Source organism: Coenobita brevimanus, chromosome 18 (assembly GCF_032717465.1).
Source record: "Coenobita brevimanus isolate Jiangsu-jjx chromosome 18, ASM3271746v2, whole genome shotgun sequence".
NCBI classification, from domain to species: domain Eukaryota; kingdom Metazoa; phylum Arthropoda; class Malacostraca; order Decapoda; family Coenobitidae; genus Coenobita; species Coenobita brevimanus.
The window spans coordinates 29,781,525-29,808,559 of record NC_136971.1 but is presented as its reverse complement, the minus strand read 5'-3'; the positions used below and the strand labels follow the sequence as shown (position 1 = coordinate 29,808,559).

Below are 27,035 nucleotides of genomic sequence, written 5' to 3'. Positions count from 1 at the left end.
TCATGTTAAACATTTCAGCAAAATTTACCAGCATTTCTCCTCTATCATTCCTTTCTCCCACTCCAAATTTTCCCATATATGCTTCTCCATTTTTCGACTTCCCAACTTTTGCATTGAAGTCTCCCATGAGTATAGTATATGTTGTCTTTTCTTCTTCCATAATCTGAGAGATGTCATCATAGAATGTTTCTATTTCTTCTTCTGGGCTTTGAGAAGTTGATGCATATACTTGTATGACTTTCATGGTATATTTTTTGCATAGTCTAATGACAACAAATGCTGCCTTGTCTGATACACTGCTGAATTTAACAATGTTGTCTGCAAGATTTCTGTTAACCCGTCACGTCCCTAGGTTTTCCGCACCTCCGACATCCCCCAATCCCGAGGTATTTAATTTTTTTTTTTTTTTTGGCTAAAACCTTCGCTTTTGGTGAGAAACATCAAAAATTTATAGAGAAATCGCTCACCTGAGGTTTAAAATGCTCGATCCAGGTAGGAATACCTCCTTACCTGACTGGGTTTTCTAACAGGCTGGCACCAAAGAAAACGAGTTCTATGGGAGGGTAACTATTTCACACAACTCATAAACGGTATTTATTTATTTACTTGGTATGAATTTATATGTAGTATGAGAGTATATTGGTTTTCAAGCAGTAATATAGGCATTATAAGAATTGTTTCACTCACTAACTCATCACCATACCTGACCTTCTTTTACCACTTTACCTGATCATTATTTCTGACTGTTTCTTCTTCTAATGCTATGTAAACTTTGTCCTCCACATCGTCATCGATTGGGGAATCACTCTGGCACTGAATATCTTTACTGGCCAGGTCACTGGTAACAGGTGAATTGCTGAGACAATGGCGTGAGGGGGGAGGGGGGAGGTTATGCGGTGTAAGGCATTGTCCCTGCTTGGCATCCTGTAGAGGAATAGAGGAAGGTGTCTCGTGTATACGTACGAAAAATCATGCGCGAAAATTGAAAATTGTGCAAACTAGGGACCTTGCAATTGCATGACGTACCAGTACATCACCGGGATAGGCAAATGCAAAATGTTGCAACGTACCGATACGTCGACAGGACAGGGCGGGTTAATTAGAAATCCTACACCACTAACTCTTTCATTTTCCTTTTCTCTGTAGTAAAATAGGTGTTTGCTGTCTTCGAGCTGAATTACTTTTTCTTCTTTTCTGAGGATCTCACTCAAACCTACAATATCCCAACTAATGTTTTCCAGTTCAGTCATCAGGTTATCAAGTTTGTAATCTTCTGTGAGGCTTCATACATTGTATGAATAGATCTTCATCGATTTCAGTTTGTTTAACAACCAAGAGTCTAATTTTCCACCACAGTGCCTACTCACTTTCGGTGGCACACTGCCCATAAGCACAGGAGGCAGTGCGGTTGGACCTATAGTAGACGATGATCCTACAGGAACGCCCCTCAAATCATTTGCAATAGAACTCGTTTGGTTGGGAGGATTGTGGCAAATAATCCCACCTCCCTGCCACATAGTTTCTGGTGAGATGTAATTTTTGTGCCACCTTATTCGTTATATTCGGTGAAGCCCTATATATCTATAGGGGGTCCCATGGTCCGCACCTTCTAAGATGGTACCTTGTATGTCTACAAGGCCTTCCCCTATCCGCCACCCGGGGACGCGCCAGGTAGCAGTGGGATCCTGCCCCTGGATATATATATATATATATATATATATATATATATATATATATATATATGTATATATATATATATATATATATATATATATATATATATATATATATGTCTGTGTATATGTATCTCTCTCTCTCTATATATATATATATATATATATATACAGTGATGGGCAACGCAAACCGGGAAGGACCTTGTGCAAGCACAATGCGCAGTCCACAGTTCACTACCTTGTGCAAGTGCAAGTGCGCAATGTGACAAATACTTAGCTTGCGCAATGTCACAAAGTGCAAGCGCAAACCATTTGTATATATTTGTGGGAATTACTGTAAAATATTGATATATTTAAATAAAATAACATTCTTACTTACTTTTATTTATTATTATCATTTTCAATTATTTGTAGTTTGTGCAAGTGCGTAATCTATTATATAGCTTGCGCAATGTCGCTAAGCGCTAGCGCAAACCATTTGCATATATTTGTGGGAATTACTGTAAAATATTGAGATATTTTTTAAAATTAGCATACTTTTATTTATTATTATTCTATCTATCTATTGCCAGACGCCTTAATCCCTTAAGGGGTGGCCACTGGCCACGAACAAGCAACAAATCGCCTCCATGTCACCCTGTCCCCTGCTATTTCACAGCCCTGCTCCCAGCTCACAACCCCCTCTCTCATATATTGTATTTCTCCACTCCATCCCTCCATCTCATCCATGGCCTCCCCCTCCCTCTTCACCCTCCATCTCACTTACATACACTCTCCTCGTTAGTCTCTCACTCTCCATCCTCTCCATATGACCAAACCACCTCAATGTGTTTCTCCTAATGTTTCCTGTCACATTCACATCCACACCACAACGATCCTTTACTTCTTCATTTGTCAGTCTGTCTTTGCATGTAACTCTACATGCTCCTCTCAAATAACACATTTATTTCCATAGCTCTCACTCTTGACTTCTGTCCCTCCAACAAGGTCAGAGCTTCACTTCCATACATTAGAGATGGTATCACAATACTGTCATGTAGTAACTTTTTCACTCGTGGAGTTAAAACACAGGAGTGAGCAGGCTGTGAAGTTGAGGGACATGGGAATGTTATGTTGCCAGTTTTTCTTTTTATCTGCATTTTCGCAAGATGTTTTATTTAATAATTCAGTATAGATATACAACAGCGTGTGTAATTCCTTACAAAAATCATTAAAACATAAAATTATTATTTAAATCAAATATCCACAGCCTAATAAATTATTAGGCTGTGGATATTTGATTTAAATAACATGTTTTAATGATTTTTGTAAGTAATTCCATATGCTACTCTTAATAAATAACGTATTTTTAAATTATTATTATTTACTACTACTACTATTAATAATTTTAAAAATGTTAAAATACATTATTTCTGTTGAAGCATTTTAAGAAATGCTACTACCCTCCATCTCTCCTGCCTCCCCCAGAACCCTTGTGACCCCGCCCGAGTCTCCCCCATCTCTTGTCCAGACATACAGGAAGTTCCCAAGACCACGTGTCCCTTGGACTGGCAGTGCGCAATCCACAGGACAGGTGTCCACTGTGCAAGGCAGGTGCGAAAGCTCAATATTGCGCATGGTCTCCTGCGGTGCTCAATGCGCAAACAATATTCACCAGAGCACAATGGTGCGCAACTGCGCTTTGCGGAAGTGTTTGCGCACCTGCCCAACACCGTATATATATATATATATATATATATATATATATATATATATATATATATATATGTGCGTGTGTGTGTGTGTGTGTGTGTGTATTAACAGTGATAAGCAGGCGTTACTCAAGTAAAGGCCTACGATCGTGCATAGTGGCCTGGGATAATGAATGGCCACTTTCACGACGGGAGAAGACTGCTGGGGTCCCATTTCATCCACTGAACCTATATTCCTCTGTGGGCTTATTTCTCCAGAGATGTAATTACAACCCTGACCACCCCACCAATCCGTTCAGTTGTACCTAATACAGATATGGTTTAGTAGTAAAAAAAAAAAAAAAAAAGTAAACTCTCCGGTAATTGGCTACTATGTTTCCACCATATTGACTTGATCATTTCTTATTAGTTCTAAAGTGGACACCACTTTAGCAACTGTGATGAGCACATCTAAATTCGTCGTAAAGTGCTACAATTGTTAGGATATTCTAGAGAGTTATCTATGTATCCCCATCGATTTCCATAGAGATAAGATACATACATACATACATATATATATATATATATATATATATATATATATATATATATATATATATATATATATATATAATTTTCCTTTATACCCATGGGGCAAGCAGGGTTCAGCAGTCATGGATTGTAATAAAAGGTTGCGGCAGATTATTTTAATCCTTGGACCACCAGCAACAATGTCCACGTGCACAACCTTGGAAACCAACTACTATAAGCTGGGAATCAAAGGTGGATTCCAAGATGGCTGCCGTATCCATAAATGTTCATGAGATCGTCAAAATTTGCCGTAAATTTAAATGTAACAGGTTTTCTGCTGATACACCTTTACCTGTAATTTCCATATAACAGTTAAAATGGAAACTGATTTTATCGGACGTCTTTTCATATAAATTAGTTGTTTTGTGGGTGATGTGTTATGTATCAGTACGAATGATGAATAATTTATACTTTACTATAATGACCTGAAAGCACCATTATCCCTGAAGAAGTCCATGTAGCGATCGATGGCACTGGGTTCATCGTTTGTCATTTGTGGGAAATGAAAATTTCTCTGTCATTGCAGTGGCTGTTCACATGTGTTTTGATCGATACACAAGAAGGAAACACCAAGACAGATGAGGACTGGTAAACTAAAAACAGTAAAAATACTTGGTGTGTCAGACCAGTACACAGCACCAGATCCTTCAGAGTTCTTTGCTTGCACTATAAACAAAGTACAGTCACTTGCCCACTTGTGTCATAAATGGTATCAAGATGAATTCCAGTCTCCAAGTCCTGGTAGCACCAAATTTTATCTGAATGGTGGTTTCAGTGAAGAAACAAAGTCAATAATGTATCAAAGTGGTGTAACTTCAGTCCCTGCCCTTGAATCAACACACGAAGAGGCAGATTCTCGTGTTATTTTGCATGTCCTGTATAGTTTTCAAGTACACAAAGATGATTAGGTTACTCTTCATTCAAGTGATACAGATGTTCTTGTCCTCTCTACATATTGTATTCTGCATCCACCAAGTTGAAAGTTCTCCCTGAACTTTAGGTCAAGACAGCAACAGACAATTACCTTCCCATACACGACATTACCAAAGCACTGCAACCACACCGATGCATCGCACTTCCATTTGGACAGTCTAAGTGGCAGGGATAACACCAGCAATCCATTTTTTTTTACCAGCCAAATGGGATGTTGGCAGCAAGCACGAAAATTCAGTTGGATGCTTTGGAAGACTGACAGCGATGGCAGTGTTATCATAACTATAGATGTTATCAGTCATGCTAGGAAGTTACTTATCACCGTCTACACGAAGAACGCCGAGATGTCAAATGTCTCTTAGACTGAAATTCCCTCTAAAAAAAAAAAAAATATCCAATGTTTCTTAGACTGAAATTCGCACTCAAAATTTTTTATCCAATAAGACTACTATTCTCAAGCCCCTTCCACATACTGGGGATGATTTTATGCAGCACCTGAAGCGTTCTGCCTTGCCAAATACAAAACATCATACATTGCAAAACCTTGCATTCCTTCGCTGGATGAATATGGATGGACAGTAAAGCAAGCAGAACTTGTGTCAGTTCCAGTACAGCAGAACTGAGGTCACCAGAGATGTCAAAATCAATTCTTGTGGTTGCAGAAAAAGTTAATTAAGAAACTGTTCATGTGCCAAATGGAATATTCCATGTTATCTTGCCTGCAGATGCCGTGGATCTCCAAAGAGCTGTTCCAGAGTTCAGTACTTCCAAGAAATTGAGGATAGTTCCGACTCTGATTAGATTTTTTATGAATAATGTATTTCCTTCTTCTCAGTTTGAACAGGATTACCTCTATACTGGACTAATTCTCAGAGTTAGCTTTTTAGTGGTTACAACGGTTGTGCTATATCTTACTCACAGAAAACTGTGCTATTGTGTAAGGATGAAATACTTAGTTGTTTGAATACTGTCAATGATGATATAGGTGCTTATGTTCATGAAATGTTCAATTATTGATATTTCTCCGATGTGTGCTGTTTATACATACAGTAATTGTATTCTTTTTAAATTTCTCAGTCTTTACAAGTATAATACACTTTCTAAAGTGAAAACAATTTTTCATTTTAATTAATTATTAATATTTTGCAGTTTTGAACCTTTTTTTTTTTTTTTTTATTCTGAAGCTAAATAATATAGTATGACCTTAAAAACAGAACTATGATTATATATAATTTGACACATTATCATCATATAGTAAAATAGATAGGATCGGCAGTCATCTTGAATTCCCAGCTGACAATAGTTGGTTTCCAAGGTTGTGCACCTGGATATTGTTCCTGGTGGTCCAAAGAATAAAATGGTATGCCACACATTTTAATAACAACCCATGGCCGACTGACTAGAAAAAGTGGCTTTTGCCCCTGCGTATTACCTTCCCGAAACATCCATTCTCTCAACGTGACCTCTTAATTCAGTGAGTATATTCAGATCTGTCTCATAAAGGCTTACTAAGTGGTGGTGTAATGCTACACATGAAAAACTGGAAAATTGATAAAAGTAGGCATATAAAATAAGGACAATGTGTACATTAGTTAGTAAGACCAAGAAACATATCTGGCCTCCCTCAGCACTCCCACTGGAAATTAAACCAGCTTACATGAAATCAGAATAATGTCAGCTGATGACACAACGATCTTTTTCCTCTCTCAGTTCGCCAAATACGTTCTCGCTCATTAAGCGAGAGCAGGCGTGTGTGTGTGTGTGTGTGTGTGTGTGTGTGTGTGTGTGTGTGTGTGTGTGTGTGTGTGTGTGTGAACATAATAGATAAAACTGATTTTATATTATCCAGTCATACCCTCAGAAGGTGGAAGAACTGAAGGACGGGTACAGTGTAGACTTACTTTTTTTTTTTTTTTTTAAGAATATGTTCAAAAGTGAACATCACAGGTCTGTGTCAGAATCTCACCTAGTAAGTTCAACATTAATGTTTATCTTTTTTTTATGACACGCTAATTTTGGTCCAGGGACTGAGAGTAAGCAAGAACGAAAGGGATCAATATGGATAACACTCAGTGAAAGTTCAAGGTCTCTGGGCAAAGTCAAAATTGGACCCATGTGTTTGTGTGTGAACAGAACAACTAAAACAATTTTGATCTAACTGGGACCAACGTGGTGGAGGGTTGAGGGTCAATCAAGGGGCTGACCTATAGTTTTTGAGGACAATAAGTCAAAAGTTAAGGTCACATTACAAGGTCAACTTAGTTTTTTTTTTTTTCCTTATTTAAACCATACTTTGTGGAAGAGTTTAGGTCAAGACGAAAGAGAAGGAGTTCAGTATCTGAAATCAATTAAATGTCAAGGTCACAGGGAAAGACCAAAAGTCAAGGACACGTAGAAAAATCAACCAAAACGATTTTCATCCAATTTAAACTTTGTGACAGGAATCGGGCTGACGCAGAGAAGAATAGCTTCGATTTTGAGATAAATCTGTCATACTTCAAGGTCATACAGCAAGGTCAAATATTCTGCCCTATAATTCAACCAGTTCTGAATCGATTTGGACCAGACTTGGTGGAATGATTGAAGGTATGCCACGGGTAAAGATATTTGTAACGAGAGATCTCATCCGATTAAAACCAGAGTTGGCAGAAGAGTTAAGGTTCAAGCAAAGTTGAAGCAATTCGTTTTGATCAGCAAACAGCCAAATGTCAAGGTCACCTAACAAAGATATAAAGATATATATTCGGCTTTTAAACAATTGGTGGGGGTGGATGCTGCACTTTCTATGATATTTTTGTTCTGGTGATGTGATGATAAAATGCTGGAGTATAGTTGACGTTTGTATAGTACCATACGCAATGCTTGAATCTTTTAGTGCTTATTTATGCTCATCTATCATATGAATGTTGCCGAGGACTTTGGTTGGTTTCATACCCATTAATGATTGGACTATGGAAGCCTATCCCAGGATCACTGTGACTCGAAGGTGACAAGGGATTGTCTGTTCCCATTTTAGGCCAACATTGTGGGGAAAAAAATCCTGTGTACGACGAAAGCGACACTGAAGAATCAGGATGAACAATAAAAAGATATTCATCGCCACTAGGAATGCTCTGAATATGACAAACTGTGAATTCCTTAATGCAACTGCAAATGCAATGATGGGTGGGAGCAAATGGTCTGAGAGAATATTGAAAGAAAGTGGAATATGAGAGAGAGAGAGAGAGAGAGAGAGAGAGAGAGAGAGAGAGAGAGAGAGAGAGATATCGCTGGTAGTACGGGCAAAAGTGGAAATGTGAAAGGGAACGAAAGGGCAAAGCATGATGATGATTATTCGTGTGTGTGTGTGTGTGTGTGTACACGTGTGTGTGTGTGTTATTTTAATTTAAAAATTCTGTTGGTAGGGAAAATTACGTTACTATTGTTTTTGTTTTCAGTATCGTGCCATACTTGACTGTGAATGCATAAAACTGCACTGCTGTAGAATATTACATATGGAGGCTTGGATACTGATTGTGAACCAGTGAGGTTGCTATCTACTAGCTGCAGGCAGCATTTCGCTGGGAACATATGATTATATATATATATATATATATATATATATATGAGAAACACACATTACACGCGTGTGTACGAATGTTTTTTACGCTCCTGACCGGGAATCGAACCCCAGACCTCTAGATAGAAATCAGACAATGATGCCACTCCACCACTGCGCGGAGGCACCTGAATTTTTTGACAAACCAGGTAAATGCATTATGGGAAGATATACAGTATTTCGGTCACAACACATTAGGATTATTGCTCAGCCCCACGCAACTCGGCAAGTAACATTGTGTGTGTTTTTCCAACATATAATTACGCTCGTGTTGTGTCTGGGTTAGATTAAAACTGCTCTGTTACTTACCGAGTTGCGTGGGGCTGAGCAATAATCCAAATGTGTTGTGACTGACATATATTCTTCCATAATGGATTTACCTGGTTCGTCAAAAAATGCAGGTAGTTTTATTTATATCACGCTGTGGTGGAGTGGCATCAGTGCTTGACTGCTATCTGGAGGTCTGGGGTTCGATTCCCGATCCGGAGCGTAAAAAACATTTATAAATAAATATCCTTTTTAGGTAAATTAACATTGAGTGACAAGCCTAATGGTTTCCCATAAGCGAGAAACCCATTGAAATTCTGAGTGGTAATCATTTAACCAACCCATACGTGTTCCCTACGTGCCAACAAGTGGGTTGATGGAGGCTTAATGCTTTTCTTCGTAAAATAATTAAAGTTAAACGGCCAAACCTTACGGGATTATTGCGTCTGTCTGTCTGTCTGTCTGTCTCTCTCTCTCTCTCTCTCTCTCTCTCTCTCGCCCTCTCTCTCTCTGTCCAATATATATATATATATATATATATATATATATATATATATATATATCGATAGATAGATAGATAGATAGATAGATAGATAGATAGAGAGAGAGAGAGAGAGAGACTCGCCATACAGCCTCCATGACAGGGTTCACTGCCGGCTGAATGAGTCATAATATAAACTAAATCGACCCCACATGACCTTGATCTTTGAACCTTTGACCTTGCTGACCGAATCAGTTCTTTGTCCCTTCATCGTGTATCACAGACAAAATGTACAGTATGGTCGAAACTCGTCGAGAGGTTCAGGAGATATTGTGCCACACCCATATGATCTTGACCTTTGACCCTTTGAACTTTCTGATCTAATCAGTACATCATACCTTCATACGGTATCAATGACACAAGGTAGGGGTCCAGGTGATTCCACGCCACACCCACAGGACCTTGACCTGTGACCCCTTGACCTTACTGACATAATCAATTCATCGTAGCTTCATACTGTATCACTGGCAGAAGCTTAATCGAAATTCGCTGAGGGGTTCAAAAGATGTCGCGCCCACAGTCGTATAACTTTGACTCTTGACCCCTTGACCTAGCTGACCAAATCAGTTCATTTTCCCTGCATACTATATCTGACTCAATTTGGTTGAAATCGGTTGAGGGGTTCAAGAGATACCACACCCACACCCATATGACCTTGACCTTTGGTCCCTTGACTTTGCTGACCTAGTCAATGGACTGACCCTTCATACAGCATCACTGACAAAAATCCGATCTAAATCCGTTGAGGGGTTCAGGAGACATAACACCCTTAATGATAAACTAACTCGACCCCATATGACCTTGACCTTTCATCGCTTGACCTAGCTGACCTAATCAGTTCCTCATGTCATCATACTACATCACTGGCAAGTGTGGTGGAAATCCGTCAATGGGTTTCAAGAGATATAGCGGCCAGAGAAGTGTTACTGATGCATGGACCGTGGCACGTGCACGGACAGACCAATCACTTAATGCCTCCTCCACCACTGGTGGGCACAAGCATAATAATAATGATAATAATAATAATAAATAAATAAGTAAATAAATAATAATAACAATAATGACAATAATAATAATAAAATAATAAAACAAAGCACCATAGAATTATATAAGTTTTTCTTTTAAAAAGCTACTACTGGCCATTGCCTACCAGAAGACGAGTCATTAAAGGATATTGAAGTCACCGATCTTGTGCATGTCAGCTTAGGTCATCACAGTCTGTAAATCCACCAAGTATGGTGGCTCCAGCATCAATCCTTCAGGGATAAGTACATGACGTCTGGGGTATCTGCAAAAGTCCCAGTTTTGTACTCTAGGTACTCAGAGAATAATCAATCGATTGGAACCATTCTCCATTCTGTACTGCGTCCACCTTAAAGCTATACTGTAGTAAAATTTCAGCTACCTAGCTGAAGTGGTTCTCGAGATAGCCTGCCTGAATCACTTTTCTGTGTTCCAGATGCCATCTGGAAATCTGATTAACGGATTGCCACCATATTTGGTCCCCCAAAGCGGCCAGCTGTCCAACTAAGTTGACCAAGTCTGAAGACTCTAGGCCAAATAGCCTTTGATATATCGAAATTTTCGAATAAGAAATAATAAAAATAAAAATAATAATAATAATAATAATAATAATAATAATAATAATAACAACAACAACAACAACAACAACAACAATAATAATAATAATAATAGGTCAAATAATAACTAGAACTCTGAAGCTGCCCTACGGACAGTCAGTAGTCTCCACCTACTATATCTTAGTGACCTTGACCCCACTGGGGACACATGGATTTTTTTCCCCAACAGCAATTGTTCTTGCCAGAACACATAACCTGGTCCCTTCAGATTCCCTGTGGTCTCCGGTTCTCCTGGAATCGTCGGGAGACACTGAGACTGGAATAATAATACATAGCTACGTATTTTTATTGTGTAACAACAATAAGTAAACTTGCAGTAAGGTGCGTGTAACATGGACAAGATTTGAGGCCCCTAAGCTAACTTCTTGTGTAACATCAACAAGAGATCTGACAAAGGTGTCTAAGAACGCATGTGTCTGCTATTGTTTCTTACAATGATCTTGATCCATTGGGGAGATTTGGATTTTTTTCTATCAGCAATGGCCCATGCCAGGACACATAACCTGAGCCCTTCAGATTCCTTGTGCAGTCTCCAGTTCTCCTGGAATCGTTGCGAGACTCTGAGGCGAGAATAATAGTAACTGAAACTTTGTAACTGTCCTATGGACAGTCTCTAGTCTCCACCAACTGTTTCTTTGTGACCTTGACCCCATTGGGGAGATATTTTTTCTATCAGCAATGGTCCATGCAAGGACACATATCCTGGTCCCTTCAGATTGTTTGTGCAGTCTCTGGCTCTCCTGGAATCGTCGGGAGGCTCTGAGGTTGAAATAATAATTAGTTATGCATTTTTATTGTTTAGCCACAATAAGGAAGCTTTGCCATGTAGTATGTGTAATACAAATAAGATCTGAAGACCCTAAAGTAATTTCTTCAGTGACATCAACAAGGGATTTGACAAAGGTGTTGAACACATGCATCTTCTACTGTTTCACACATTGACCTTGACTTTCCTGGAATAGTCGGGAGTCTCTGGGGCGAGAACAACAGTGATAATACCAGTGAAGCCAATAGCCTCCACCTGCTTAGTAGGTGGAGACTAATAACTGGAACTTTGCAACTGTCTTGTAGACAGTCACTAGTCTCCACCTACTGTTTCTTACAATGACCTTGACCCCATTGGGGAGATTTGGATTTTTTCTATTAGCAATGGCCCATACCAGGACACATAACCTGGGCCATTCAGATTGAATGGACACGACCAACTTATCTCATTCACAACATAATACTGATATGAGTCTTTCTGACATTCCCTTTAACAGCGTCCAGAAGGATTTGGAATTTTTTTTCTATTAGCAATCGACCATGCCAGGACACATAACCTGGGTCCTTCAGGTTCCTCACACGGTCTCCAGTTCTCCTGAAATCGTTGCGAGGCTCTGAGCAGGAATAATAATAATACCAGCAAACACAATAGTCTCTACCCATGTAATAGGTGGAGACAAATAATAATAATAATAATAATAATAATAATAATAATAATGATGATGATAATAATGATGGTGATGATGATGATTATGATGATGATAACTAGAACTCTGTAACTGTCCTGTAGACAGTCACTAGTCTCCACCTACTGATTCTTACAATGACCTTGACCCCATTGGGGAGATTTGAAATATTTTTAAATAAGAAAAAAAAAAAAATCAAGTTTCATTTCATTTTCAGATTATTTACTCAGGTCCTGCAGAATTTTGCAGTAGACAAGACCACCTTATCTCGTTGACAACATAACACTGATATGACACTTTCTGACATGCCCTTCAACTGCGCAAAAAGAATTTGTGTTATTTCTTTCTGTCAGCAATGGCCCATGCCAAGACACATAACCTGAGCCCTGCAGATTCCTCATGCAGGCTCCGGTTCTCCTGGAATCATTGCGAGACTCTGAGGCTGGAATAATAATAATACCAGCAAAAACAATAATCTCCACCTATGTAATAGGTGGAAACTAATAATAATAATAATAATAATAACAATAAACATAATAACAGTAACAATAGTAATAGAAATAATACTAACAACCTCAAGAAATCTTTCCACAGGGATGTTGGAAGTTTTTATAATAATAATAATAATAATAATAATAATAATATACCTGAAACATAGACTAGTCACAACATTCCTTGAAACCCAGCAGTCCTATGCACGGACAGATAGCATCCTACACCTTCATTTGTCAGGGCAATAATACCGGACCGTCTATACTTAGACATGTGAAAGCGAGGACACCGATATTCAGGATTAGCAAAACTGTAACAGACGGGCTGATTCGCCGCATGCAGTCGTGGCTTATAGAAAACACAAGGTTTCAAGAAATTATTCGTGAAAGATGTAAAGTAAGGAAATTTGTTGTTGAAAGAGCAAAGAAAGTCTGCAAGGATGGTACGGTCACACAGGGAATGGATATTAGTGGAGTAGAGATATTGTTTTACAAGAGTGAGTTGATGGATAGTAGAAGGCATTAAAGCTCCATCAGAAGGTAGATGATAGGGTATGTGACTGTGTGTAAGCAATGTAAAGAAGTTAAGGAAGCAGACGAACTGACGAAGTACAGAAAATGAATTAATATGTACTGTACAAAGAACTCCATATGACAAGGGCTGTATCTCAATTACGGCTTGACAGTCAGTTGATCAGTCTTTATGCCACAGACACTATTATGTATGAATTTCTTAATCTTTGAAGTGGAGCCTAAATAAAATAAAAATCAACGATACTGGATATCTATGACCCATTTTCCTGACAAATCTTAGTTCTTTCTTTTTTTCTAATCACGCTTTTTGATCAATATCAATCCGTATATTACTGAAGAAAGGTAATGATAATAATGAGGACGAGGAGGAGGAAGAAGATGAATCTGATGACCGACTATCCATAATTATAGATAGCGAGTGGTGACAGGAGAGAACAGACATAATTAAAATAACAAGTAGGTGATTATATCTTTATGGTGATGTAAGACTGCAGGTTACACAGGAATTGTAAACGACATGGAAAATGATGGTTTCATGGATATAAAAATATATATATATATATATATATATATATATATATATATATATATACCTAGGCTGCTTCCCCCAAGGAAAGGGAGGTAGCCGAGACAGGACGACTCACTCTCCATTTACTCATCCATTCAAACACATTTATTCGCATCTTAGCCCCATATATATATATATATATATATATATATATATATATATATATATATATATATATGCAAAAAGAGGGTTATATTGACGCAAGAGGACACAAGATGCAAGGTGACTCATTAACTGTCATTGTTCCCATGTGGGAACACCTGTTATTGGGATTATGTTACTGATGAAACTTAATTTGAGAGTGGTGTCATTTATTCACTCTCATCTTAAATGTCAGGACCAACTGCCTAGCCCCGGGCTCCTACGCTTCTCACAGGGCAATGTAGGATTGGTTGATGGATGTATGGATGTCATTTATTACGTTTATACAAGACCACTTTGGCCTAGCTATGGTACTGATACTCGTTTGGCTGCCTCTGTCTGTGTCCAGTGCTGATTTGAATTTCCTTGACCGTATAAGCACGAGTGTCATGCTAAACAGTTACATATTTTGATAAGTACTCTCACAGATATCGGTGAAATGCTCATATAAAAAAAAAGGAAAAATGTATATTCTTTTATAGGATACGCCCAAAATATTTAAAAATAAGATTAACTTTCAGATATTATAAAAGCAATTAATTTGTTCCCAAATGGGAACAAAGGCAGTCTACATGCACGTGAGCGAGGCATTGTCGGTATGCAAAATGACTAAAAAATAGTTTCAGTACTTAATTTATCTATTCATAACTGAAAAGGGCATATGATTTATTGTTATCAGTAAGTTAAAAACACTGTGTATCAAACTAGTGGACTTTAGGAAGGCGTGGGGATGTGTAGATCATGTACAGCAATCGTTATAAGGTGACCGGTGAAAAAGGCATTTAGAAGAGGTAATGAACTTGCATGCTGCTTTCATAGATAAAAAAACGTGAGGCAAAGAAGAAAAACAAGGAATGAGGAAAGTGTTGAAAATGTTCAGTAGATGGGAAACTGCTGAACGCTGTCAGGAGTATGTATAAGGGCATAAGGGCTGCAGTGCATGGAAAGTGAACTTAGTGAGTCCTTTAATAAAAATACTGGACTTAAGAAACAGGGATGTCCCATGTCTCCATGGTTATTTACGGCATATATAGACTGTTAAAAAAATGTAAAGCAGTGGATGTTCAAATGCCCCTAATGAGAGAAGGTCAAGTTTGGAAGCTGTCTGTTCTGTTGTTTGCTGATAATACTGTTTTCTTAAAACTGAAAGGGGAGTTACAAAACTTGGTGAATGAGTTTGGAAGTGTCTGCAAAAATGAAATATAAAACTCAACATAGCTAGGATTCAAGTTTCGGTCGTTGAAAGAAGTGGGGAGTACATAGTCAGGCTGGATGATCAAGTGAAGGAGAATGTGAATGCTTTCAAGTATATAGGAAATGTGATGAGTAAGAATGCAAGTTTAGAGGGTGAAGTGAATGAAGAGGTAAAGCATGAAAGAAACGTTACTGCTTCACCGAAAATAATGGTAAAATGTAGGTGCACGTGTATTTAAAAAAAAAAAAAAAAAAAAAAAGAAAATCGCTGGCAACAGGATTCTGATCTCTATTCTATCGCATGGACGTGAAACTTGAACCTACTTGGAGGGATGAAAGTCCTGGGTGAGAGCAGTGGAAATGAATTATCTTAGAGGAGCATGGGAAGTTACCTTAAGAGGCAGCAGACAAATGAGGAAGTAAAGGATAGGTATGGTGTCGATGTGAATGTGTTAGAAAGCATTACGAGAATTACTCTGAGGTGGTTTGTCCATGTGGATAGGATGGAGAATGAGAGACTGACAAGAAGAGTGTGAGTGAGGTGGAGGGGGGAGTAGAAAGGGAAGACCAAAGATGAATGGAGGAATGTATTGGAGAGGTAATTGAGAGAAAGGGATGTGTGTGAGTCGGAGAAAAGGCGGCCAGATGGCGGAGGACAGGGTGACATGGAGACGACTGGTTTATGGTCATCCACTACGGGATTAAGGCGTCTGCTGATAGATAGATAGATAGGTATATCTACAAGGAACAGTGCATATTCTGAACAAAATCAAGGCATTCTTTATGTCGTGGTTGATCATCCGATCCAGCCATTGTTCCCTTTTGGGAACATGGCGTATCTGACATACTAAAATGTACTTTTACATATTGCAGGACGAGCATTACTTTATAAACACTATTTCAACTTGTGTCAGAGAGAAAAGCACTTTCGTTAAATATAGACATGGTTGGCCTTTAATGGGTTAAGAGGAAGGGGTTGATGGGAATATGAAATGAAAATGGCCAAAACTAGGAAAAGGGTATGGAAAAGAATACAGGAGTGAGCACTGAGTGAAGCCAGGTTTGGGAGAACCTTTGATTAGGTGTCTGGTAAGGGACAGAGTGTATAGTTTCTCATTAATACAGACACGAAAATACAGCGCTGTAGAAAGTAGTGGCACTTGTGAATATATATATATATGTATATATATATATATATATATATATATATATATATATATATATATATATATATATATTGTTAGATAGCCTATGATTTCATCATCCTTTGTGTAATTCTAACGTACAGTGTGCTTCATGTTTGATCACGAGCGTGTTCTACCTCACTCCCCCCTTCCACCCTTATAGTAGAGTAAGTCGTTCTTTCTGTTGTTCAGAGCAGGATTGTCAACTCTTTGTCCCCATGGCTTCATTTGCGAGTCCTTCTTACAAGTTGTATCAAGCTCTGCCGGCCCCTATATAATGAGCTCAGTCTCTACATTAATTGCCACTTAGATCTACTCCTCATTTTGTTCACATCTCTGTCCTCCCCTGTACAGTTGTTATTATTGTGAGTGCTCAGGAAGTCTCCAGCCATCTAGCAGCTGTGTAATTTGAGTATAAGTGTTGTTGCATTTTTTCTTGTACTGTATAGCATAAGGTGTTAATTCGTAAGCCTAGTGAGGTTTTTGTAATTCATGTAAGGTTTCATGTCGGCCATTGTTCATAATATTTCGTATCTGTAATAATATATCTTGCATTCACTGAGTACTATCTGGTATTTTCATTTTATCAAGGCTGACTTAGATAAATTTACTCATGCTAATTTCGTGTTAATAGAGGCTATTGCAGTTAGTCATATATTTAACCTGTTTTTTGCCATTACATTATCCTTATGAGTCCTGAACGTTTTGTTGTTAGTTTAAGCATTAAACTTTAATTTGTAATTTTACCTAACTCTTTTGTTTTGAACCTGGAACTTTACGGGACAGTAGTGATTTTTAGTATTCTCACTTAAAGGGTACATTATCTTTCTCTGTTCCGTAACATAAATTTGGCGACCACTTATCAGGATATTCAGGATATTATCATAAGGATATTGCTTGATATTTTGTGACTGTGATTTACTCATGATGTCTACTATTACTACGCTTGATGAAGCCAAAGATTTTTTGTCAAATGTGCAAACAATGTGTGATGTAAAAAAAAAAAACAAAGAATGAACTTAAGCTTGTTGCTCAACAATTGGGAATTGTTGTTCGCTCTCATCATTCTAAAGATCAAATTGTTGACATGGTTAATGAAAGCTTGTTTAATGTAACTTCTCCAAATGAGCAAACGCAGATTGAATTAGCTAAGTTACAGCTAGCCCTGCAGGAGGCCCGTGCTAAGGAGGCTGAGGCACAAGTTGAACTTGCTAGGATTCAGGCAGACCATGAGTATCGCATGAAACAAGGTGGAACTGGATCATCTAGCTCTGATGATTTTGATGTGGCTAAAAATGTTAAACTTGTCCTTCCTTTTAATGAATCTGATTTAACAAAGTATTTTCAGTTGTTTGAGAGGGTAGCTACAGGTTTTAATTGGCCTAAGGAGTATTGGCCAGTACTCCTTCAAACTGTTCTCACCGGTAAAGCTCAAGTAACTTATGCATCTTTGCCTCAGGATCAATGTGATAATTATGATGTAGTTAAGAGCTTGATTCTTAAGGCCTATGAGCTTGTTCCTGAAGCCTATAGAGTAAAATTTAGGACAACTTTCAAGCAAGATAAGCAATCCCATGTTGAGTATGCAAAAATCAAAGAAGATTTGTTGGAGCAGTGGTTAAATTCTAAGAATGTGGATTCTGATTTTGACAAATTTAAGCAGATGATTTTGCTGGAGGACTTCAAAAGGTGTATTAATAAAGATGTAAGCCTATATCTTGATGAGAGAAGAATAGATAATTTGTCTGATGCTGCAGTTTTAGCTGATGAATATGTTCTCACTCACAAGAGATATTCTAGAGAAAAAAGGAAAGCTGAGAGTAAGTACGTTGCCTCTACTCAGAGTACAGGTAACAGGAAAGAGAATAAAGATGATGTTTCTCCGGAAGTAAATACCAGCTTCACCTCTAGATTTCAGAAAAGTAAATGTACTTATTGTAGTAAGCTTGGTCATACTACGGAGAAATGTTTCAGGAGACAGCGTGATGTGAACAAAATGGAGTCTTTAAATATTCAGTCAATTGGTCTAGTGTCCACCCTTGAGAGTTCCCAGAATTCTTTAACTGAGTTAACTGAACCTGCTTTGAGGGGTAAATTAAATTCTCATGATGAAGCTTCTCTTTTGAGCAGTAACGTGGGTGACACTCTCAAGAGTTCATGTGCTAATTTCCTGTCTGATGGTTTTGTCAGTCCTCTGGACAGTAATGACAGGAAATCAGTTAAAATATATCGTGATACAGGTGCCTGCCAATCCCTTATGCTGACCAGTGTTCTAGGCTCTAATGTTAATTCCTCCGATGAAACTGTAATCTTACAAGGTGTAGGGAATAATTACTTCTCTGTCCCTCTGTGCAGAGTGAATTTAGAGTCTGGTTTTGTTAATGGTTCCGTTATGGTTGGGTTGGTTGAGACACTCCCAATGTCAGGTGTAACTTTCTTACTTGGAAATGATATTGGTGGAAGTCAAGTGTGTCCAGCTCCTCAGTTGTCTAGTGAGCCAGTGGCTGCGGCCCAGGATTGTGATGTCCCTGATGTGTTCCCTGCATGTGCTGTCACTAGGGCTAAGTCTAAAGTTACTGGTGACTTAGAGGATAATGATGATATCCTAGCTGACACTTTTCTTGCTAATTTGGACCACTCACCAGATGAGGCAGTACCCCGTAGTGTTGATAATTTGTCTCGTCAAGAGTTGGTTGAGTTGCAGGTTTCTGACCCTGAGTTGAAAGGTCTAGCTAACTCTGCTTGCAGTGAGGAAGAGTCAGCTGGTGCTTCTAATTGTTATTATATAAAGTCAGGAGTACTTATGAGGAAGTGGAGACCCCCAACAGCATCAGCCGACTGTGAATGGGAGGTTGCACATCAAGTTGTCATCCCTCGTGTTTGTAGGCAGGATGTCATTAGAGTGGCTCATGATTCCAGTTTGGCGGGACACCTTGGAGTGAGGAAGACTGTGGCACGCATTTTGAAACACTTCTACTGGCCAGGTATCTTCAGGGATGTTTCCTGGTATTGTAAGTCTTGTCACACCTGTCAACTTGTGGGGAAGTGTAATCAGACCGAAAAGGTTGCACCTCTAGTTCCCATTCCTCCTTTTGAGGCGCCATTCACCCGTGTGTTGGTGGATATTGTGGGCCCTCTTCCTAAGACTTCTTCAGGATTTTCTTATGTGTTGACCCTGATTGATATGGCTACTCGTTATCCTGAAGCCATTCCACTTAGAAATATCTCAGCAAAGAACGTGATTAAGGAAATGCTAGGGTTCTTCACAAAGTTTGGTCTGCCCAAGGAGGTACAGTCGGACCGGGGAAGTAATTTCATGTCAAATGTTTTCAAGCAGTCTCTGAAAGAGTTGGGCATCACCCAGATCACGTCTTCAGCTTACCATCCCCAGACCCAAGGAGCATTGGAGAGATATCATCAAACACTCAAATCGATGCTCAAGAAATACTGTTTGGAACATCAGAAAGACTGGGATAAAGATCTTCCATTCGTTGTATTTGCCGCAAGAGAATCTCCAAATGAATCACTGGGCTTCTCACCTTTTGAACTACTGTTTGGCCATGAAGTAAGAGGACCCCTTATGCTACTCAAGGAATGCTGGCTGTCAGAGGAAGATGACGTCAACCTGCTGGAGTATGTGATGAAGTTCAAAGAACGGCTGTCCACTGCTTTACAGCTGGCGAGAGAGAATTTAGGAGCTGCTTAGGAGAAGATGAAGACTTGGTATAAGAAGTCCAGGTTACACCACTTTCAGCCAGGAGATCAGGTTTTGATTCTGCTACCAGTGCATGGGCAACCTCTTCAAGCCAAGTTTAGTGGTCCTTATTTCGTGGAGAAGAAACTCGGTGATGTCAACTATGTCATCGCCACACCAGATCGTAGAAAGAACAAGCAACTTTGTCACATCAACATGCTTATATCACAGGCAGGACGAAAATAATCCAGTCTGCAATGTAGCTGTTCCACCCGAGTCTGCAAGTGAAGCTCTCCCATGCAGCATGAGCCTGAGTGATAGTTTGGGGAAGAATCCTGATATCATGAATGATCTCCAGACTAAGCTTTCTCATCTACCTCCCGAGGAAAGGCAGGAGTTTTCGGCATTACTGCAGGAGTACCCGCAAGTGTTCCGTGCCACTCCAGGAAGAACCACTGTGTTGATGCATGATGTCGATGTTGGAGACGCAAAGCCAATTAAATTGCCTCCTTACCGTGTGAACCCAGTGAAAGTTCCTCTCATCCAGAAGGAGCTTGGCTACCTGTTGGACCACAAGATGATTGAGCCCTGTCAGAGCGAGTGGAGTTCTCCTGTCACTCTAGTCCCTAAGCCAGGTGGGTCACAGCGGCTTTGCATCGACTACAGACGTGTTAATCAGATAACCAAAACAGACACTTACCCTCTCCCTCGTGTGGAAGATTGCATAGACAAGATCGGAAAGGCTAGGTACATAAGTAAGTTTGATTTGTTAAGGGGATACTGGCAAGTACCTATGACTGAACGTGCTAGGGAGATCTCATGTTTTGTAACACTAGAAAAGACTTTTGCATGTTCAGTAATGCCATATGGTATGAAGAATGCACCAACCACATTTCAGAAGCTCATGAATGTTGTAACAGAGGGTTTGGCAGGGTGTGTTGTTTATATTGATGATGTATTAATCTTCAGTGACAACTGGAAAGATCACCTATGCCATGTCGGTAAATTTCTTGAGCGTTTGGTTCAGGCTAATCTTGTAGCTAATTTATCAAAGTGTGAGTTTGGTCAAGCTAAAGTTTAGTACCTTGGGTATGTAATTGGTGATGGACATGTTGCACCACCAGCAGCTAAGGTTCAGGTTATAAGTGATCTTCCCAGACCTAAAATTAGGAAAGAGCTACAAAGATTTTTGGGAATGGTAGGTTATTACTGGAGATTTGTTCTTAACTTTTCAATTCTTGTATCACCACTTACAGACCTACTGAAAAAGGGAGTTAAATTTGTCTGGACCGATAACTGTGAATCCTCTTTCAGCAAACTTAAAGCTATCCTATTAAGTCAGCCAGTGCTCGCTACTCCAAATTTTGCTAAGCCTTTTAAGATGGCTGTTGACGCAAGTGATACAGGAGCTGGGGCTGTTTTGCTACAAGAGGATGATCAGGGTATTGAACACCCTGTATCTTATTACAGTAAGAAGTTCACTCCACCTCAAAAGAACTACTCTACTACTGAGAAAGAGCTTTTGGCCTTGATTTTGGGTTTACAGCATTTTTCGTTTTATTTCTGTTCTAGTTTTGACCCCATAGTCATTTATACCGATCATAACCCACTGAAATTCCTTAGTAAGTTTAAAGATAAAAATCAGAGATTGACAAGATGGAGTCTACTTCTCCAGGAGTATTCATTAGACCTACAACATGTCAAGGGGAAAGAAAATGTTATTGCAGATTGCTTATCTAGACTTTAGACAGATTGTTTTGGAGTAATAAGAAATTTCCTTTGTAAATTTCTTTTTCTTTGTGGGGAGGTGTTACATAGCCTATGATTTCATCATCCTTTGTGTAATTCTAACGTACAGTGTGCTGCATGTTTGATCACGAGCGTGTTCTACCTCACTCCCCCCTTCCACCCTTATAGTAGAGTAAGTCGTTCTTTCTGTTGTTCAGAGCAGGATTGTCAACTCTTTGTCCCCATGGCTTCATTTGCGCGTCCTTCTTACAAGTTGTATCAAGCTCTGCCGGCCCCTATATAATGAGCTCAGTCTCTACATTAATTGCCACTTAGATCTACTCCTCATTTTGTTCACATCTCTGTCCTCCCCTGTACAGTTGTTATTATTGTGAGTGCTCAGGAAGTCTCCAGCCATCTAGCAGCTGTGTAATTTGAGTATAAGTGTTGTTGCATTTTTTCTTGTACTGTATAGCATAAGGTGTTAATTCGTAAGCCTAGTGAGGTTTTTGTAATTCATGTAAAGTTTCATGTCGGCCATTGTTCATAATATTTCGTATCTGTAATAATATATCTTGCATTCACTGAGTACTATCTGGTATTTTCATTTTATCAAGGCTGACTTAGATAAATTTACTCATGCTAATTTCGTGTTAATAGAGGCTATTGCAGTTAGTCATATATTTAACCTGTTTTTTGCCATTACATTATCCTTATGAGTCCTGAATGTTTTGTTGTTAGTTTGAGCATTAAACTCTAACTTGTAATTTTACCTAACTCTTTTGTTTTGAACCTGGAATTTTACGGGACAGTAGTGATTTTTAGTATTCTCACTTAAAGGGTACATTATCTTTCTCTGTTCCGTAACAATATATATATATATATATATATATATATATATATATATATATATATATATATATATATATATATATATATATATATATATATATCACCCTTGTGTCCAAGACGGTAATATTGTCGCCTGAGGGTCCCGTCTAAGAGAAAAACGTCTTGGACCAACACAAGACCTTATGGAAAAAATTAATATTGTCACAAAATCTGCGAAAAGTTCCCCTAAAAACATCAACCTATTCCTATTTTGGCACAAAAACAAATTTCTTCACCTTGAAAGTGTGTGTTTCTGAGCTTATCTCCAGCTTAGCAGCTCAATTATCTCCAGCTTAGTGGCCTGAGGTAGATGGCGGCGCTTCAAGGGGTTAGCAGACGGTTTCCTAGGCCTGGTTACTTAAGGAAAGGCAATGGCCTACGAGCAAATGCTGCGTGCAACGCTCGGTAAGTGTGTCCACGATGCTCTGGTGAGAGACAAAAACAAACCCCGCTTGCTCATCACGTGACCAGATGTCTTTATTTTATTGGACAACATCTGAACCACGTCACACTCCCGGGCGTGAGAACCATTTTGGATCGGGTGACACCGTCATAGCTGTGTTCTCCTCGGATTTTGGCCGTTATGAACCACTGGCTCCTTATTGGACGTATGCAACTGTATTACAGCAATATTTTGGATTATTATTTATGGTTTGCGACTTGGACACGAAACGTCTTGGACAAACCCGTCTTGGATGCGAGTTTTTTTTTTTTTTTTTTTATAAATAACAACGGAGGAAGGAAAAACAAATGGGTAAAAAAAAATAATCCTTACACCAGATTACTGGTGTCCTCTGTTCATAAAATATCTGTAACAGTTAGACTTGAACAGTTGTGGGTTGAAATTTGGAGGAAAACAATTCTGGGGAAGCGAGTTCCAGAGAGATGCAGTTCGGGGAATGAAAGAATTCTGATAGGCAGAAGTTCTGCAATATGGCTGAGTGACATTCCAGTCATGAGTGCTACCAGATGCCCGTGTAGCACGAGGGAAGGCATGGAGAGGTGGCACCATGGACGCAACTTCGTCTGAGCATTTGCCAAAAAAATATCTGTAAAATAATGCAAGGGAGGCAACATTCCTTCTTACTTGCAGGGGAGGTAGTTTATATGTAATGGCAGGGTTGTTAATGATTCTAACAGCTTTATTCTGAATTTTGTCTAGTTGTCTTAATGCAACCTCTCCAAAACCATTCCACAAGGGTGAGCAATATTCAAGCTGAGAGCGCACATGACTCTTATAAATTATAGCTAACTGCCCATCGGCGAAGAAGTTACGGACTCTGTACAATAACCCAAGTTTCTTTGAGGCGGTTTTAGCAAGTGATCTGACATGAGAGGTCCAGCTGAGGGCACTGTTAAGTGAGACACCAAGAATTTCAATACCTTTGGAGATGGGAATATTAGTAGCACTTTCAATATCTGTCTATTAGGAAACTGTATATATTTAATTTTACTAGCATTAAAAGAGACAAGGTTGTTTTGTCCCCATTCACTGATTGTAGATAGATCTTGATTTATGGAGATGGCTGTACTGAGTTGAGAGGTAGAGATATTAGACTTTGTAAATGGATGTCTGAGTGTGAATGAACTATGTAGTGTTGAGTCATCTGCATATGAGTGAATGGGATTGTGAGTGACAGATAAGAGATCATTAATATGAACCAGAAATAGGGTTGGCGCCAGAACTGATCCCTGCGGCACGCCGGCGTTAATTGAGTGGAAATTCGAATATACATCATCTACTTTTACTCTTTTTTTCCTGTCACTAAGATAAGAAGAAGTCAAAGGAACAAAAGATGTTAGTCCATAGCAAGGGAGTTTGGACAGCAGGGAACGGTGCCATACTCTGTCGAAAGCTTTAGAGATATCAAGAGCTACTGCATGAGTTTCTCCAAAAAGATCAATTGATTGATGGATGGTATGAGTTAAGAGATTGAGTATGTCAATGGTGGATCTTTCGTGGCGAAAACCGTATTGTCTATCACTAATTAAGTTGTTGGATTCAAGATGTTTAACAATATGCTTATTAATTAAAGTTTCAAATACCTTACCAAGAGAAGATGTGACAGCTATTGGTCTGTAATTGGAGGGGTCAGACGAACTCCCTTTCTTCGGAACTGGGTGGATATTAGCTTCTTTCCATGAATTTGGGAATAAAGAAGTACGTATGCATAGTCTGAATAATTTAGCCAGGACAGAGGCAAGTTCAGGGGAACACTTTTTCAAAACAATTGGCGGAATTCCATCTGGGCCTGGAGCTTTGTTGGTAGGTAAATTGTCTAGGATGGATTTTACGTATCTTGTCTGTATTTTAAGTGGGGCAGTTTCGGGAGAATCAAGTTCCAGTACTGAGACATTCTGGCTGGTATCATCTATGGTAGAATCTCTGGCAAAGGTACTAGCAAAGATATCTGCTTTCCCACGTGGGTCATTTGTAATATTGCCATCTGAAGATTTTAGTGGGGGAATGGAAGATGACTTGTTAAAGTTATTATTGAAAGAGTTAAGAGTTGACCAGAATATTCTGTTGTCATTAGGGTTGTTAGGTAGTTTTGATACTTGCTTTTGAAGAAAGTTTGATTTAGATAGATTTAATACAGCTTTTGCCTGATTTCTAGCAATTTTAAATTGGGAGAGTACTGTTGTATATATATATATATATATATATATATATATATATATATATATATATATATATATATATATATATATATATATATATGTTCCGAGCAAATATTGCTCCGAATGTGATATCTCCTACCTAAAACATGAGGGACAAGCACCCTGCGACTGGCATGAACCATTTAATGAGTGGTTGATGGATAAGATCGAGTCAGTGAACGTTACAGCGCATAACTTGAATGACTTTCACATACAAAAGTAATTACTGAATGAGGGTGGTTTGAGCTGGAGGGAGGGCAGTCTAATGGTGAGGAGAGGGCAATATGGAGGTGACTTGTTTTGTGACCCCCCCCCCAGTGAAAAACAAGCCTGACAATGAATTAAGTGATGCTGGAGCTAAAACACCAAACATAATCCTCCTCTGTTCTTTGGCGTCGACAGGTGGGGTCGGAGTGGGTGTCGCCGTACGGGAATGCTGTCCACCAGGGTTACACAGGACTCTCACTTCACGTCCCGGGAGAGCAGGTGCGTACACAAAATTGTATATCATGCTCTATGCACGTAGAAGCTTTCCTAACGTCTCTTTCGTAGTCATTTATTTTCCATATTACACCTTCATTCTTTATGATTCCTATGTTTTGTACTACTGACATAGTTTGCATAAGTTCCCATACAGGAGAAAATTACGTGTCATAAGCAAAAATATTCCGGTAAGAACGGGATGCTGGGGAGCCTCCATAATCAACGGGAATGTGGGCCAATGAAGTACGTTATTTTCCCCATTGGCTTGTTTACAGTCAGCAACAGTTCCGCCACGAGGCTCCAATGGCAATGTTCACACATGCCCTTCTGATTCTTGGTTATCTTTCTTTAGGAACTTCAGTGAAACCTTTGCCACTGCACATAATATTTTAAAGGCTTTCAGAGTCTGACACGTTTCTATTCTTCCATCGTTGCCTTCATCTCATATTCTTTTTGGTCTTTCTACAGCTGATCTTGTTGGCGGCTACTGTTCTTCCCCTAAAGCTATTACTTGTGGTGTTCCACAAGAATCTGCCCCTTCAACAGCTCTTTTCCTTCCTACTCATATGTTATCGTCGGAACTGCAAATCTTACCGTGTCCACTCATACACTGGCAACCCCATATTTCACCATTCTACCTACTTCTCACAACGTTCAACACTGAAGTTGCCTCAACAGACACTGGATGATACTTATGCAGTTCTAGCTTCTGACTTCCTTTTTAATATTGTGGCTTGGGTAACTCTCTCTCTCTCTCTACAGACATTATATATATATATATATATATATATATATATATATATATATATATATATATATATACTGTATATATATATATATACATATATATATATCCATCATCTAATCCTACGTTGCCCCATGAGAAGCGTAGGAGCCCGGGGCTAGGAAAGTTGGTCCTGGCATTTAAGATGACAGTGATCAGCCTCATTCATCCCTGAGTGGCATTACGTGAGCAATAAACCATAATCACCCCTTCGGTATAAACCTTCACCGGCTCAATCCGATTAGAGCAACGTTTATTACCCACTAAACCACCAGGAGCCAAAATTTGATTATTTGGTCACCACTCAGCGTAGTAAAT

General features: G+C 39.0%; 1 protein-coding gene across 1 annotated transcript in view; it reads left to right on the top strand.

The window, feature by feature from the left end:
• Positions 1-26,343, top strand: part of LOC145391443 (uncharacterized) — a 238,177-nt gene extending 211,834 nt beyond the window's left edge. The window contains exons 6-7 of the mRNA XM_080266056.1: positions 25,853-25,936; positions 26,209-26,343. Coding sequence (XP_080122182.1) covers positions 25,853-25,936; positions 26,209-26,343 — 219 coding nt within the window. The remainder of the gene's footprint in view (positions 1-25,852; positions 25,937-26,208) is intronic.
• The last annotated feature ends 692 nt before the right edge of the window (positions 26,344-27,035 follow it).